General features: G+C 53.7%; 1 protein-coding gene across 2 annotated transcripts; it reads right to left on the bottom strand.

The window, feature by feature from the left end:
- Positions 1–8,059: 8,059 nt before the first annotated feature.
- NFATC4 (nuclear factor of activated T cells 4) lies at positions 8,060–15,645 on the bottom strand. 2 transcript variants are annotated; one of them, XM_024753298.1, is made up of 9 exons: positions 14,645–15,645; positions 13,027–13,189; positions 12,232–12,431; positions 11,765–11,937; positions 11,187–11,327; positions 10,211–10,266; positions 9,803–9,929; positions 9,036–9,617; positions 8,060–8,300 (listed from the first exon to the last, which is right to left on the bottom strand). In XM_024753298.1, exons 1-9 carry the CDS (start codon positions 15,628–15,630, stop codon positions 8,233–8,235), a joined length of 2,496 nt encoding a protein of 831 aa, XP_024609066.1. In that variant the 5' UTR covers positions 15,631–15,645; the 3' UTR covers positions 8,060–8,232. The 2 variants fall into 2 exon arrangements, with proteins under 2 accessions (XP_024609066.1, XP_024609067.1); XM_024753299.1 differs by having other exon boundaries at positions 9,357–9,617.
- Positions 15,646–16,620: the final 975 nt, after the last annotated feature.

The raw sequence follows: 16,620 nt of genomic DNA, 5'->3' as shown, positions 1-16,620 counted from the left end.
GAGAACAATAAATACAGCTATGTGGCAAACTCCTGCAGAGCTGCAGTATCTGTGAGGATAGGCCTTTGCTGTACATGTCTTTTCTTTTTTTGTTTTTTTTTCCTTCTTCCTTGAGGTACACGGGCCGGTCACTGTTGTGGCCTCTCCCGTTGTGGAGCACAGGCTCCGGACGCGCAGGCTCAGCGGCCATGGCTCACGGGCCCAGCCGCTCCGCGGCATGTGGGATCTTCCCGGACCGGAGCGCGAACCCGCGTCCCCTGCATCGGCAGGCGGGCTCTCAACCACTGCGCCACCAGGGAAGCCCCTGTACATGCTTTTTCAATCCCAGCAGAGACCAACACTTTCCCCTGCAGTTCTATATTCCTTACAAAAAGAGTGACTGTTAGATAATGAATCAGTAATGCAAACTGCATAATAGAATGGAATTTGGGATGGCTGATGAGCAATGAAGCCAGAGCAGATTTTGGTGACAGTGTTACATTTGGGAGAACAAGAGGTCACCCTGACCGACTACAACATTAGAGAAAAAATGAGGAGTCTTGATGGAGACAGGAGATGGAGCCTAGCCAGAGCCACCCAAAACTGGGAGACCCCAAAACCAGGTGAGACTGTGGTCAGTAGCCAATGGGGTGCTAAGTTAGGAAGTGCTAAAATTTTCAGGATGGAGAATATAATACCAAAACAACCCAAAATGGAATTGGAACTTAATCTTCTCTGCCTTGGAAAAACATTTCATGCTCTATATCTTCACTCACGTCAAGGGTAATAAAAGGTTTCAGCGCCTGGTTGAATCTAAGTACTATGGCTTCTTCTGCACAGCCAGGGCATGGGGGGCTGGCCAAGTACGAGGGCAGGCCAAGGCCTTGGCCAGCTTTCTTCCTCTGTCTGTTGCCACCGTGAGGGACAAGGTACAAAGGAGACTTCTCTGAGACTGAGCAACGTCCTTAAAGGGCCTAAGAATGGAGGGGGAGGGGGCACAGTGGGAGCTCAAAACAAGTTCTGCCCCTAGTCTGTACGGACACCCAGCCCGTATCGCATCTCCACTCCACCCTATCAGGGAGGGACTGAGGGCTTGGACCCTTGTATCCCGTATTTTATCTAGCAACCTTGAGAAGGAAGGTCACCTTCTGCAGCCTCCTCTGCATGCTGCCATTTGTTACATAAACCCCTGGCACGTTAGAATTGGAAGCGACCTCAGACACTGTTTGGACCAGCCCAACCCCTGCATTTTACTACTTAAGAAGTGAGCGATATCCAAACGGGAGCATGAATCCCAGGGCCTTCGATTCCAAGTCTGAAGTTCAATCTCTGGACTGTCTCTCTGCCTCATTTGAAGGCAACCCTGCATGTTTACTTTTCGTCTGATTTCACCCATGTGATAAGGAATTGGCTGCAGTACCTGGAAAAGATTGCTTGACCTGGAGTTAGGAGATAGCCTTAGAATCCCAGCTCTGTCCCTGGGGAGCTGTGTGACTCCTGGCATTACTTAAGCCCTCTGTGCTTCAGTTTCCTCATCTATGAAAAGGGAAGGAGTAATAGGAACAACTTCCCAGGATTGTCGGGAGAGGATTAAATGAGATGGGCTTTGCGAAGGGCTTGATGAGGTGCTTGGAGCAAAGTGAGCTGTACCCAAGTGTTATCTACTTCTGTTGCTGCTGTTCTTAGCACATATTTCTGAGCCTTGGTTTGGGGTTGCAGAAAACTTGGAGTTAAAACACATAAAGCATGCCCCTAATACACATCACACACAAAAAATGGCAGCTTTTATCATTCACTGCACAAGGAGAGACAAAGAGTTATAAACACTGACCCTTGTCTTTAGGATCTTAGAATCTAGTAGAGGATACAGGGAAAGCTCCCTAAAAATAAATCTATGATTACTAGAGGCCACATGACTGATAACCCTGAGAAGGGGGAACCGATCTTCAAGGGGTGGTGTGTGAAATTGCAGAAGAGGATATGGGATGTAAAGCTCACAGGAACAGGGTCTTGCTTTTCTTAACCTTCTTCCTCCTCCCACCTGCCCACCCCACCCTTCACCTTGTTACTGCTGCCCCCTGGTGTCTGTCACCTTCCTAGCACTCCTGGGTGATAACCCAGGCGCTGTTCACTCCTGGGGCACTCTGGAGGGAGGGGCTCCCACCTACCCCAGGACACTGCCAAGCGTGATTGAAACTCAGCTAGGTCCTGCTGGGAAGGAAGGGGTCTCTTTCCTTCAGATTCTCCAGCCTGGACAAGGACACAGACAGCAACTGCCTAGATGGAAGGAAGGGAAAAAACCAGGAATTTATTGTATGGTGGAAAGTGCATCCAAAGTGCCTGTGACACATCCAAATGGATGCAGGGCCTGAGAGCAGTAGATGCAGAGGCTGTGTCTCCAAAAGTTACAAGATCACAGAGCTTTAGAACGGATTGCCCCTCCCCCTACTAGAGCTTCAGCTTCACTCTCTCACTGGCATCAGTACATAAATATGCTTGTGTTTTTCCTTATAACAAAAATAAACATCTCAACCCTTTTGAAGATTCGTGGTCTGTATTTTGTAGAATGTTTGCCAAGTGTTGTTTGTTGCTTTCTTATGAATAAACTGAGGTTATGGGTTTGGGGGAAGAATATCACAGAGCTTATGTGAGATTCTTAATGCATCATATCAGGGAACACCTGATATCAAATGACTTATTGCTGGTGATGTTAACCTTGATCGCTTGGTTAAGGCGGTGTCTGCCTGTTTCTCTACTGTAAAGTTGCTAACTTTCCCGTTTCCATACTCTATTTGTTAGAAGTAAGTCTCTAAGTCCAGACCACATTCAAAACAAAAGGAATTAAGCTCCATCTTCTAGAGCAAGGGGTAGCAAAGAATTTGGGACAGTTCATTAAAACCCTCACAGTAATTAGTAGGGCTAATTTTGGAGCAGATACTTTGAGGCTTTGCAAATATCCTGTTCTTCCTTAAAGTTTTACCTACTGATTTTAGCATTCATCAATGGATCTTGCCTGTGGCAATTATTACTATGATGGTCTCATAGTAGACCATCTACCATAGTAGATTTTCTAGTTCCCTCATTCCTTCTACATTTATTAACAAGAATTCTTCTGTAAAGATCTGTCCCTCTCCCCCAGTTAGTTATTTATTCAATCATTTATTTGCAACAGTGTGGACTTAACAGAGATTTATTTTATTCTTTGAATTACAATCTAATATTATCATTATTTATTACATTGCTCATATTGTTTCAGCTTTGGCCATTGGAACATCTTTTGAGTTGTCTCTTGTGTCTTTTTGATATGCACCCTCCCCCCTTTTTTTGCACTTACTTTCTGGTAATGCAAGTTGCTCCAGGATTACCTTGTATTTTCCCTGCCCTAGCTCTAGAATTAGCCATTTTCCCAAGGAACCCTGGTTCTTTTTATTGGAGAATGGTTTTTAGAAGCCAACATCTGGATGCTAGGTGTCTTCATTGATAATGGGGTGCCACGCATTTTAGGCTCTCTTAGCAGAAAAAGCTAGCAAATATATGTATGTATATTAACCCCTATACACACCATATCTATATTTGTCGCTGTATCTATTTGTGTGTACGTGCATGTATTTTATATGTACTTATATAAAACAGATATCTATGGATTATAGATCTATCTATATAGATATTTATATAGCTCTAGTATATATTCTATATATAATATTATGCAGATATAGACATGGATATAGATATATGTAAAACGAGCATGAGTTCATACTGATATCTCCAGTCTGAATCCAGCACCACAGGGTTTCTCCTAGCCTTCCAGCCCACACCATGATAACCAACCCCTGCTTTCTCTGACAGTGAGAAACCTACCTCACTACAATTTATTTACTTACTGTTCAACACTAGTATATAGGTTAAGTAGCTTCAGAATCATTAACCTGTAACAAATTTACCAACTATAATCTGTACGTATGATTCCTTTTGTCTTTAGCCTTACAGTACCCAGTCAAAACATTGTTTCCCCAAATTACTGATTTTAGCTCCTTCCCACCCACCACCACCTTTTCCATATATATTCATAATACATTTAGATTCATATATTACACTTTACATTCTATCGTAGGATTGAATGACTCTTTAAAAATTTGTATATAATTAATTTCCATCTGTGTAGAGTTCTATAGATTTTGACAGAGTCACGTATTCACCACCGTGAGATCACACAAAACAGTTCCATCACCCTGAAAATTCCCATGTGCTATCCCTTTGCAGTCAACTACTCCTTGTTCTCTAAGCATTCCCCCTGCAACCACTGATCTGTTTTGTGTCTCTACCACAGTGCCTCTTCCAGAATGTCATGTAAATAGAATCACACAAAATGTAGCCACTTGAGTCTAGCTTCTTTCACTTAACAAAGTGCATTTAATATTTATTTATATTGTTGCATGAATCAATATTTCATTAATTCTTATTGTCACGTAGTATTCCACTGCTTGGATGTACTACAGTTAATCTTTTCACCTACTGAAGAACATCTTGGTTGTTTCCAGTTTGGGTTGATTATGAATAAAACTGCTATAAACATTTGGGAACAGGTTTTTGTGTGGACATAATTTTTTATTCACCAGGGTCAATACGTAGGGGAGAGATTGCTGGTGGTGTCACGTGGCAAGTCTATGCTTAATGTGATAAGGAGTAGCCAAACTGTTGATATGTCCTTAAGTCTCTTATAGTTTAGAGGTTCCTTCCCCATCTCGTTTTTTTTCCCTTTTTCTTTTCTTGGGATGTTTTGTGGAAGCAACCAGATGCTGAGGCCACTAAAACCAGCTCCCAAAAAAGCACCAAACCCCTGCGCACTTCCCACATCTGGAGTTTCCAGGAGGTACATGAGATGCCACTCCTCTGCAGCCTTCTTCCCGACACTTAGAAAGTCTGGCAGGGGGTGCACCAAGGCATCACAGAACTGCTCCAGGCAGAGCCCAAATTCACCTGGAAGGCTACCCAGTGTGCCCTCCCCAGGTGTCCTAGGGGTCAGAGATCCAGCCAGAGAAGGAGACTCAAAAGTTCTGGGGCAGCTGCTCCTGTACCAGAGCTCCAGGCTGCCCCGAGACCATCTCAGATTGTCTATGGAGCAGGACAGAGCCAAGGAGAGGGGAGAGGGGAGCTGCAATGTCAGGAATGTCTGTGCCTTTCCCCTCCCTTACGTGCACTTTTGCAGGTGACCTTCCACCCAGAGCAGCCCAGACTAGATCCGTGAGAAGGGGGCAGGGAGCTGTTTTAGAGTCTGGAGTGGGAAGGAATGACCCTTCATTGACAGATGACTCTAGTTCTCAAACTTTCTTGTGCCGGAGAATCACCTAAGGCAGCGGTTCCCAACCTTTCTGGCACCAGGGACCAGTTTCATGGAAGACAATTTTTCTATGGCTGGGGGCAGAGGCGGGTGGTTCAGGCAGTGAGCAAGTGATGGGGAGCAATGGGGAGCGGCAGATGAAGCTTCGCTCGCTCGCCCGCCCGCCCACTGCTCACCTCCTGCTGTGTGGCCTGGTTCCTAATAGGACATGAACTGGTAGCGGTCCACGGCCTGGGGGTTGGGGACCCCTGACCTAAGGTGCTGTTTAAAATGCAGAAACCTATGCCTGCCCCCAGAGAATACAATTGAGTAGGTCAGGGGTTGCCTAGAAATCTGTATTAAAAACAAAAACAAACAATAAAATAAAATAAAACCAAAAAACCTCCCTAATGACTCAAATGCAAGTTATCTTCAGACCACACTTTGAGAAACCGTGGCCAAGGAAGTCTCTTCTGGCACCGACTGAAGATCCAGCCTCCTTCTCTTCCCTCTCCCAACTCCAGCCTCAGGGAGCTGGATGTCTGTAGGAACCTGGGAAGAGACAATGACCTTGGGAGTTGACCTGCCCACCTCAGGATTCTAATGGGAAGAGGGATTAGGCGTGTGAAGTATGGGCCCACAGGGCAGAACAATGAGCTGGCAGAGCAGTCACAGGGAAGCAGATGGAAGCTCTACCCAAGGAAGAGCTGTGAGGCAAATCTACTGTATCAATCCCAGCTTAAACCCTACCATCTAGTGGGAAAGCGCCCATTATCCTTGGATAACTAAGCTTCCTAGCGTGGCTACAAGGCCCCTCAGAACCCAGCCCCTGCTTCCCTCTCTGGTCCCCACTTCCAGAACTTCACCAGTCCCACGAGCGTGCCAAGCCCTCCATCTGCTGGCCCTCCCTGTTTGCCTCTCTCCTCCAAGACATGGCCCATCTGGTGGCTCTGCCTGGCCTGCCCTTCCCCTACTCTCAGCCCAGTCAGTTCCCAGTCATGCTTCAGATCCCAGTCTAGAAGTCACCCCTGAAGTTCCCTCTGACCCCCACAGCTGGATGGAGTGCCCCTGTGTTCTGCTCCTTCCCCATATTAAAATTGTCTACTCCCCCCACCCAAGACCTGACATACTATCTGTACAAGAAACATTTACTGAGTTGAATTGTTGAGTTATAATGTGTGTTTACTTACTGTCACCCCATGAGGCTATGAGGTCCTCCAGGACGCACTGGCTGGCACTTAGTAGCTGCTCAATAAATGCCGGGCAATGAATGAGTGGCAGTGCTATGGCAGAGAGTGTAACAGTCTGCCCTGGGAGGCAGCGAGTCCCCATCACTATAGCTTTTCATTCACAGAGGCTGACTCGCCGCCTGTCAGAGATCTTGGAGGGGGAGCTGAATGGTGCTGGCCAGGACACGTGTGCCCTGGGTCCCTCCTGCTGTGGGTGATGACTCTAGTCCTGCTGGAGGGTACCTTTGAGAAGCAGCCATGGCCCGGTGAGCCAATCACCTGATATCAGTCTGGTTCGCAGCAGTTTGTGTTCAGGAAGATAAAGGAAATTCATTGCAAAACAGCAGTGACAAGACCAGGGGTCATCCTCGTTCTCCAGTCCTCCATTCCAGAGCCAGCTTCTGTCACACCCACAGCTGAACACATGGGCACTTGCCAGGCCTGTCTAGACGCACTGGACATACCAGCCTTGAGAGGAGGCAAGTCTCCCGAGTACTAACACCCGGAACATCTTTGGGGTATGGCCCCCTGCAGCTGGGCCAGTGGTCCTCAGTGCCTCCTGTATGCCAGGCTCTCCCCAACCCACTGGGGACTTGGCCCCATAGGCTGTCAAGACATGGAGCAAACTAGGTTTCCAGGCCGGGCCTGTCAGTGGTGATATGTGGGTATACCTGTGGGAAAGGCCGGAGCTCAGGCCATGTCAGGGCAACTGGGGAGCTGCTTGGCTTCCTGCAGTCTACCTCTGAAACATAGATCTTTCCAGAATGTCTTCACAGACCCCAAAGTTTGGAGAATCCAGAGTGTGGATGGACCCATGCCAGCCCTCCCTCATCTCCTACCCTGCTCCAGGGAGATAAGCTTCAGGGGCCTGACCTCCATGGGTTAGGACATCTGAGGGCAGGCTGGGGGCAGGAGCCCAGAAGTGCAGCATTCAACCTGCTATTGATTAGCTGTGTGACATATGGCAAGCCCCCTTCCCTCTCTGAGCCATAGACTCCTCCTTTGTAAATGAGGGAGAGGGACTAGACTGGTGTTTCCTGACCTTGGTTATGAATCAGAATCATCTCGGTGGTGGCAAGAGAAAGTAACTTGAAAATACACAGATTTTCCCAAAGCTCCTAAAGGAAACTGAATCCCCAGGGAGGAGAGGTCTACAAGCCCTGGCTCCCGACCTCACCCCAGTTAGGGAGCCTCTGAGACCCTTCAAACCCTCCCCACCCCCTTGCACTGACACTCTTTGGGATGCAATCTTCCTAGCCACATCCCATCCCTTCCCAGGTTCTAAGCCTCCTCTGGCCAGGGCTAGAGTAAGCTGCCCCATCTCTCTCTCCAAAGAGTTTTGGAGCCTGAAACACTAGTCAGCGAGCAGTTTATTACCCATCAACCTGGCCCCAGCCTCCCAGCACCGTGGGCTGTACACAATCTAGACACGGCCTTCACTCCCGGCAGTCCTCCAGTCCTCGCTCCCAGTACCCCCCCAGGGTCCACCCCCATCCCAGGCCTCCACATTCCCCCGCCCCCAGCCCTCCAAGGCAGCACCAGGCCCCGGGGGCCACACCTCAGCTAGGGAAGGGAAGGGAGGGCAGGGGAGAGCAGGCAAGAAACTGGGGAAAGAGGAACTAGATTGGCCCCCAAGCCTCTGGAACCGCCATCCCAGGATGAAGGGAAAGTGGGCAGGGCAGGGGGGAGCGGGGGCCAGGCGATGGTTCAGGCGGGAGGCTCTTCTCCAGGAGGTGCAGGGAAGCCACTCAGGTCTCGGCCAATGATCTCACTCACTGTAAAGGAGGGGCAGTTGAGAGACTGGGCAAGGGGCAGGTCGCCTCCTTTTCCAGAGACCCCCAATCCCTTCCAGGCAGGCCTCCGTCTAGGATGCCTCCAGGCTCCTCCTGCACTGGCTTCTCTACCACCGGGCCTCAGTTTCCCCACTGTGTCCTGACCCCTGCTCTCAGTCAAATCTTGCTGAACTCCATCCACGTGGGTTCTCAGGCCCCCTTCCTGCTGGCTTGGCCTGCAGCATCAGGGCAGTCGCTGTCAGCAGGGCCGGAGGTGGGTGTAGCCAGTGGGAGGAAAGAGAGGCGAAATAGGAAGGCCCCTCATCACCAATCCAGACCACTGTCACCAGGTTTAGGGGGAGAAGCTTAGGCAAGGGAAAACGTGCTCGGCTGGGACACCAGCAAGCCACTGCCCCTCTCTGAAATTCACTGCCTGGATCTGCAAATTGAGGGAGCTAGACTGAATGATCCTGCAAGTACTTCTAGCCCTGAGATTCAGTGATCTGGGGCCAAGGGCCGAGGCAGCAGAAAGGTTAGGCAGGTACTCCGTGCCCCCTTCAGAATTCAACGGGATTCAGCTGGCCACACGCACCAAGCACTGGCCTCCTTAGGCCCTCCAGCTGGCCCTGAGGGACCACGGAGGCCCAACCTCTGGGAAGCCAAGCTCCAGCCCTCAGCAAACATGCAGAGCAATCTCTTGCACACACTCACACTCGCAGCCCCTGGTCCCACACCCACCTTCCTCCAGCGTGATACCCTGGATAGGGACACTGTCTCGGAAGCTGCCGCCGTAGCCACCCCTGGACTTCTCCTGCTCCGGAGCCCCCTCCCCAGGGCCATAGCTTGGCCCTACCTCACTGTATCCCTCAGCAGGTGGGGGGTGAACACTGCTCTGGGGAGCGAAGGGGCCTTCAAGTGGTGGGGATGAAGGTAGTGGAGGCCGGAAGGGGGCTGGAGGAGGGAACGGCAGCCCCAGGGGAAAGGGGGAGCCCCGTCCTCCATAGGGGTCACTAGGGAAGGGCCGGGGAAGGAATGAGACTGGAGGTGGGCGAGCGCAACCTGTGGTACCCCCAGTCTCAGGGAACATCCGCGGGCCAGGTCTGTAGGATGGCGGGGGCCCCGTCTGGGGGTACAGAGGGGGCGTGCCATAGCTGAAGCCTTCTGACAGGTAAGGAGTTTCATAAGCAGGGTCTTCATGGGGATAGGAGGGGTAGGGGGGCCTGGGTGGTGAGAAGTCCATGTCAGAGCCAAAGTGGGGGCCCGATGCTGAAGGGAAGCCCCGGAGAGATGCGTCCGGTAGAGGCTCCTCCTTGAAGATCACTGGACGGATGGGAAGGAGGACACGCTGGTGAGAGGGCTGGCAGTCTCCCCGCCGTGCACCCTCCAACCCTAGGTCTCTTCTATCCCTAGGTCTCGTCCCTCCCTTGACCCCTCACTGCATCCCTGTGCCCCTGCATCAGTCCCCACGTCCGCATCCCCCCACCATGGGCTGTTCCGGAGCGCACCAGGCAGGAACTTGAAACTCTGGGTAGGACTGCGCTTCCTCCGCCCGTTGGAGACGTAAAAGTAGACCTGGACTGGCCGGGACACCCGCTTGTTGCTGTACTCGGGGATGGTCAGGGTCAGCGTCACCTGGGGAAGAGCAGAGGATGAGGCAGGGGGCCCTCAGGGATCTAGGCTCAGCCCAGGCCTTCCAAGTACCCTAACACCACCTCCTGGCTTTTTCCATTTACAAAGGAGCAAAGTTCATTCCCTAGAGGTGTCCCTGCTTCCAGAGTGGCCAGGTTGCTTCCTCTAGAAAAGAACAGGTAGCTGCTGGAGTCCACTCCCAAGCGCAAGGGAGCCGGCTGAGAATCTCCTGACTTCTCCCACCCCACTCCCACCCACAGGGGGGACCCTAGTAACACGGGTACCTCATTGCTCTGCAACCGGTTCACTGTGGCCTCCTCCTCCCATTGCAGCTTTCCATCTGTGCAGGAAGAACAGGGAGCTCCAGCCCAGCCGCACGGCCCCTACCCCTTACCCCATGCCCAGGCCTCTGCCATTTCCCCTCCTGCTGGAGCCAAGGCCAGACTCAGAAGGTCCTGACAAGGCCTAGCTCACAGAGGAGCTCGCTGCATGTTTACTCAACCCAATAGGACAGGCAGGGTTTAAAACAGTCTCCAAGATCTAGAGCCACAAGCTGAGGCCAAGAGAAATGGCAGGGCCAGTCCAGGGACCAGAAACAACTCTGGAACCCTCTCATGCAACTCTAAACATCCCCTCCCATGACAGAGCTGGAAAGAAGTTCAAGGGTAGGAAAGGGTCTCAGCTTGAAGGGAGGCTATGAGACCCCAAGTCTCATGACCCAGAACCTCTGACTCTGCTCTGATACGGTCCTGGGGTGCTAAACTTGAGGATAGGGCTGGGGCTTTGGGTGGGCAGGGTTGGGGAGAGCAGAGGCCTCAGGTTGGTGAGTATACCTGGGCCCCTCAGTCTTCCCTTCTCCACCCCGGCAGCTCTATTCTGGGGCACCTCACAGCCTCCTGTAATCACAGCTGTGCTGCCAGTCCCATAACTCAGGAGGGGCTCAGGGTCCACCTGTGAGGGTACAAGTCACCTCTTTCCTTCTCATGTTCCCCAGCCACATGGGGGTAAATTAGCTCAAAGCTGACTCCTCAATAAAAGAATGTGTATTTCTTACATTTATTTGCCATCCTGAGCGTTTCAGATGCCCAGAGTACGCATGGGAAGGAGACAGTATAACAGGACGGGCGGTCTATCTACCCCATTTTACAGATAAGGAAATTGAGGCTCAACTTGCTAGTTTAGAGACAGTGCCAGAAATCATTCACCCTCCCGTTCCAAGCTCTTCCTGCCTGCCCTCCCCGCCTCCCCATAGATACTCACCAGGGCCCCTCTCGATGAACACCACCTTGGAGTCAGGCAGGAAGTTGGAGCCAGTCAGCACTAGTTCCTCCCCTCCCGTCACGGAGCAGGCACTGGGGCTGTAGGCCTCCACCTGGGGCAGCTCCTGAGCTGAGCGCTGGGCTGCAGAGCAGTGCAGGAAAGGCCTGGCTGGCTGGTATGGAGAGGACAGCCTCCTGTGCCCCAACCCTCCCTAGAATAACTGTCACAGGGCCCTGGAGGAGCCCTCCTCAGAAGCAGACACACAAGAAAAACAATGGTCTCTCTGGGGTCACACAGACCATGTAAGGAACCACTCCTGGGCAGAAAGACAGAGATGAACAGGGTAGGCCTAAGAGCTATGCAAACAAATACATGGGGGATACCCAGGGGCAGATGGAGCAGGGGCAAAGTAGAACACTTCCCCCAGCCCATCCGTGATAGAAATAAGGGCTGGGTCCTTTACAGGTGTCCCCAGGACCAGCAGGGCACCGCACATTCTGCAGAGGAGATGGGCAGACAGACACACAGACAAGAAGTTAGCCAGAGACAGAGAGATGCTACAGGGCTTCTTTGCTCACAGCACTCGATGGGCACCGATGCTGTCTGCACCGAGATGACCTTCCCGCTGCCTTGGGGCACGTGTACCCTGAATACCAGCCGCACGCGTGTGTTCTTGCGCCCGATGTCCGTCTCACCCTTCCGCAGCTCAATGTCTGAATTCCGAAGCTTCAGGATTCCGGCACAGTCAATGCTGAAGCCAAGAACGGAAGGCAAGCCCTCCCAGCTGATGCCAGAATCACCCTCCATCCAAAGCCCTAAATGACCTTCTCTGGGAGACTATGGGGGGGCTATCGGAACCCAGAGGTGGCCTCTCCAGAGTACTCCCCAGCCCCAAAGTCCCCTTCTAGATGGTGAGAACGCCTGACACCTCCTAGGGATGATGTCTAACTCTTCTGGGGAGAGGAAGAGTGGACCCAGCTTAGATCCCATGCAAAAGGCTAGTCCTCAAGCCCGCAGAATGAAGGGAAGTGGAGTTGGAACCTACTTGGCTGCCATGTTGTTCTCAGGGAGCAGGGTCATCTCCAACACCTTGGTACCACTGACTACAGCTTCGTAGCTGGCCGTGGCCACCATCTTGCCCGTGATACGGTGCACCTGATAGAAAGCGTGAGGTCGCAGGTTCCTCTCATCTGCGGTGCCGATGAACATCTGTAGGGTCAGTGGCTTCTCACTGTAGCCTAGGAGCTGGCAGAGGGAGACACAGGCCACCCAGTTGAAATCCCCACTGTCTCATCCTTCATCCATCCCTAAGTTTTCAGTCCACCCCTGGAGAGGAGTGAAAGATAAAGGATATCCTGGAAGGGATTTCCAGGGGGAGATTGGGCACTAGTTTCTCCACCAGTTGTGGTGAAAACGTGGCCTGGAGTTCAGTGTTATTCTTGGAATGAGGCCCAAACTGGGCTGGGCAAAGGGGAAAATCTTCCAAGGGAGACTGGCCCAACTCAACAGAGACAACCTAACTCCCAGTGAACTTTGGCCTCAGCCTGACCCCTCCCCCACATCTGGCAGGCCACCATTTTCCAGAGTAGACATAAGGCTGGTGTCCCATGGGATGAGTGGAGCGGGGGTGGAGGGACAGAGGAGTAGAAAGTACATCCGGGTCCTTGAAGTGCACCCTTCCTCCCCTAACACCAGTCCCTCCCCCAGGCCGCCTGCAGGGTCATTGCTGAGAGGGAGTGTGGGAAAGGGCAGTGCCATGGGTCTGCACAGCTGGAGCCCATCTGCAGGGATCTGGGACTGGAGAGGAGAGAGGCTACCAGGCCTGCCTTCTGCCCCTTACCTTGACAATGGGGTGACCACCAGGGGCAGCTTTGACAGCTCCCCGGCTGCCCTCTGTCTCATAGTGGGCCCGGTGGTGGGCTCTGGGCTGCACCTCGATCCTCAGCTCCAGCTGTTCATACTGGCTGGGCAGAGGCCAGTCCAGCGGGGGGAGGGCAGAGGTCCTGGACAGAGACAGAGAGAAGAGCACTGATCACCCGCAGCCTCACACCCCAATCAGGGCAGCCCTGGGTCCCAGCTCCCCAGGATGTGAAGGGGGAAGCGGCAGTGGGTATGGGAGAAAGAAAATTATAGCCGAAGTAAAACAGTCCACAAGTCCAGAAGCAGGGGAGATGGGGGACAGACCCCTCAGAGCCCCTTGAGTTGAGGGTATGTAAATGGGCACCAGGACTGAGACTCCCTTCTTCCCAGCTCTGAACACAGGGTCTGGATACAGAGGAACCCCAAGCCCAGTTTAACCCCCAAGCCTGGATAGGAAGAGTCAAGTAAAGAAGCACAACTTCAGGGACTTCCTTGGTGGTCCAGTGGTTAGGACTCTGCCCTTCCACTGCAGGGGTCGTGGGTTTGATCCCTGGTCGGGGAACTAAGATCCCACATTTTAAAAAAAAAGAAGCACAACTTCAGGGACTTCCTTGGTGGTCCAGTGGTTAGGACTCTGCCCTTCCACTGCAGGGGTCGTGGGTTTGATCCCTGGTCGGGGAACTAAGATCCCACATTTTAAAAAAAAAGAAGCACAACTTCAGACCAGAAAAGGTCTCAGAAATTAACCCCTTTGTTAATTTGTTAAGCCCAAATAAAGAAACTGAGGGTGGAACGTAGAGGGCTAAGCAAGCCAGCAACTGACAGAGCCGGGACTGAGCACATCCGTTCCCAGGCCAGCGCCCTTTCCACTAGCTGGGGCTGGACAGGTGGGTTCCAGAAAGCTGGGGGTTACGGATCTGCAACTTTCCTGTAGTGAGTGCCCAGACACCCTAGGCCAGGGAGTCTCAACCGGTAATTGCCCCCAGGTGATACTTGGCAATGTCTGGAAACAACTAAGGGAAACTTTTCTGGATGCAGCCAGCTTGATCTGACATCAAAGTTTTAGGATTATTGAAATGGACAAGGTTCTTTGAGGGTGGAAGGTGTAGAAGAACGGCAAGAACTGCTTGGTTTAATATGAATCCTTTGACTTGCAAATACATGCTACTTTATTCAAATCTAGCAGGTATACTTTTAAGCCACAAGTCAGGCCTTAGAAATTGAGTTAGAGAAGGGAGACTTCCTGCTGCCCATTGTAGGGCTGAAATCCAGCCCATGTTCCAGCAGCGAGCTGGGGGTGGAGGACACCCTAGAGGAATTCCTCCTTTACCCACATGGTCCTTCTGGGGCTGGAGGGGCTTTTTCTAATTGATCCACAGGGAGTGACTGTCCTTTTGCAAATCATCTGTCCAAAGGGGGTGCGTTTTTTAAATTCTCCCTAAAACTGAGTAGTTTCCCAGCAGCCAAGCTGGTAGCAGATTCTCTTTTGAAATGCCAAGGACACAGAACTAGGACCTATCTTCAAACCCATCCCTTGGCCCTCCTGCTCCCTGGGTGAGATGACTGGAGACAGCAGTGGTGTCAGACACAACCCTCACCTGAAGACGGGGCTGTGTCCCCCAGTCCGGGCCTTGGACCAAGCCAGTGGGGAAGGCACCGCCAGGTAGTCCATGCCGGCAACCTCCTTCCGAGGACCCCCGGGAGGAGCCCCAGCCTCCTCTACTCCCGAAGGCAGCTTCCCATTGCACGGGGCAGGCTCCTCAGACCGAGGCAGGGCCACTGCCTGCTCGCTGGAAGTCCTCCGGGTCTTCTGAGGGATGCTCTCGGCTGGTGGGGCCCCCGTGTAGTCAAAGGGGCCAGGGGAGCCCGGGTCCCGGACCAGAGGCAATGGGGGTGCTGGAGGTGGCTCAGGCCCCTCCTCCCCTAGGCTGCCTCGGCGGGACAGAGCTGGGGAAGCCGAAGATGGGGTTCCTGAGCTGGAATAGCGCCGCTTGCCACATGGAGAGGCAGGTCGTGGGGAAGCGGGGGTGGGCCCAGGAGCGCTGAGGAGTAGCCAGCTATCCTCTGGACCCCGGCCTCCAGGGCTCGGACCATACAGGCTCCAGGGGTCATCGGGGGTCCACGGCCTCGGGGAGGCCCGGGGTGAGGGCAGTGGGGAGCCTAGGCCAAAGCGGGAGGCCGCCTCATTTAGCTCAGACTCCACCTCGTCACAGGCTGCATACAAGGCTGCCTCGTCAGAGGCATCTGAGAAGAAGCTCCAGGAAGACAGGCTGCTGCTGCCAGGGCTCGGGCTGAAGAAGGGCCCCCCGCCCTGGCCCCCTGCCTCTCGGTAGCCTCCAAAGCCTTCTGGTGGGGGGTAATCCCTGGGGGATCCTTCCCCCCAGGCATCTGGGTTGTCCTCCAGCGCAGCTGGCGGGTCAGGAGTGGGAGAGATAGAGGTGATGCGGATGCTGGGACACTCAAGAACACGGCCTCCCCCAGCCCCCCCGGAGCCCCCTCCCGGCCCCCCCAGCCTCACTGACCGGGCTGGCTGGCTCTCCCAAGTGCCAGGTGAGGGGGCCGGGCGGGGTGGTGGGGAGTGCATGCCAGGCCGAGGGGGTGGGGGCCGGGGAATGCCAATAGGGGCAGCACCATAGGGAGGGGGCTCCCCCAGGCCCAGACGGCAGCATGGTGGGGTGTCCTCTGAGTCCAGTTCTGTCAAAATGGGAAGGGAAGGAGACAGAGAGAGGGACGTCACAGGAGATGGGGAGAGAGAGAAGCAGGTGAGATGTCTAGGTTCCTTGAGCGGGCAGCCTCCCAAGTCTGGTATGCTGCCCCCTCCTCAGTAAAGAGAGGTCTCTGAGATGCCCTTCAGAGCCACAAAGACAAAAGCAAAGTTGGCCTTGGGAAGGTGGAGGAGATGGATGGAGCCAGACGTGTCAGGTCTTTTCCTACGCAGAGAACATCACACTCTGAGCTCCTGGCCCTGGGACCTGGGGTACCAGACGGGGCGGGTCTCAAGGTAAGAGAGGCGGGTCGAGAGGGGCTGGAGCTGGGCCTGGAGGCGTGTTTAAGGAAGCATTGGGCTGAGCTGGGGGCGACTCACACATGAACCCAATTAGCAGCGGTTCCCAAACCCCCAAACGGCGCTGGCAGGAGCCCCAGTTGCCATCGCAACGGTGGCCAGGGGAAGGGGGGCTCCAGGGCTGTGATGACAAGGGAAGCTGGCTCCTCCCTCACTCCCCCCAATCTGGGGGTGGGGGTGCAGCGGAGGGGTGCCGCGCGCCGGCCGGGCGAGGGAGGGGTGGCGCGGGCTGCGCGGATTCCGTGCGAGCGGCGGCCGCCGCCCCCGGCTCAATCCCCGCCATCTGCCTCTCATTGCGGCCAGACGGGGGAGGGGGAGGGGCGCCCCGGCTGGGCCTGAGAGCGCCCCCAGCCCCTGGCGTCCCGTCTGCGGGCCCAGGGCTCGGTCCCCAAGGGGCAAGCTCCGGAGCCCAATTTCCCCTTTCCCTGGCAGCGCCCGGGGCTCTCGGGACCGCTGTTCCCGCCCGCCCCGCATCCCAGTGACAGCCCAGCCGAGAGGCGGCGCGCAGCC

This window comes from Neophocaena asiaeorientalis, unplaced genomic scaffold (assembly GCF_003031525.2).
Source record: "Neophocaena asiaeorientalis asiaeorientalis breed wild unplaced genomic scaffold, Neophocaena_asiaeorientalis_V1.1 scaffold1186, whole genome shotgun sequence".
NCBI classification, from domain to species: domain Eukaryota; kingdom Metazoa; phylum Chordata; class Mammalia; order Artiodactyla; family Phocoenidae; genus Neophocaena; species Neophocaena asiaeorientalis.
This window is presented reverse-complemented; position numbering and strand designations above follow the sequence as displayed.

Excerpts from the sequence above, each read along its gene's own strand:
- NFATC4 (XM_024753298.1), bottom strand. The coding sequence starts at position 15,630 with ATGCACTCCCCACCACCCCGCCCGGCCCCCTCACCTGGCACTTGGGAG. Across the intron at positions 13,190-14,644 it reads GGACACAGCCCCGTCTTCAG|GACCTCTGCCCTCCCCCCGC; the intron begins GTGAGGGTTGTG and ends GTCTCTGTCCAG. Across the intron at positions 10,267-11,186 it reads GTTCATCGAGAGGGGCCCTG|ATGGAAAGCTGCAATGGGAG; the intron begins GTGAGTATCTAT and ends CTTCCTGCACAG.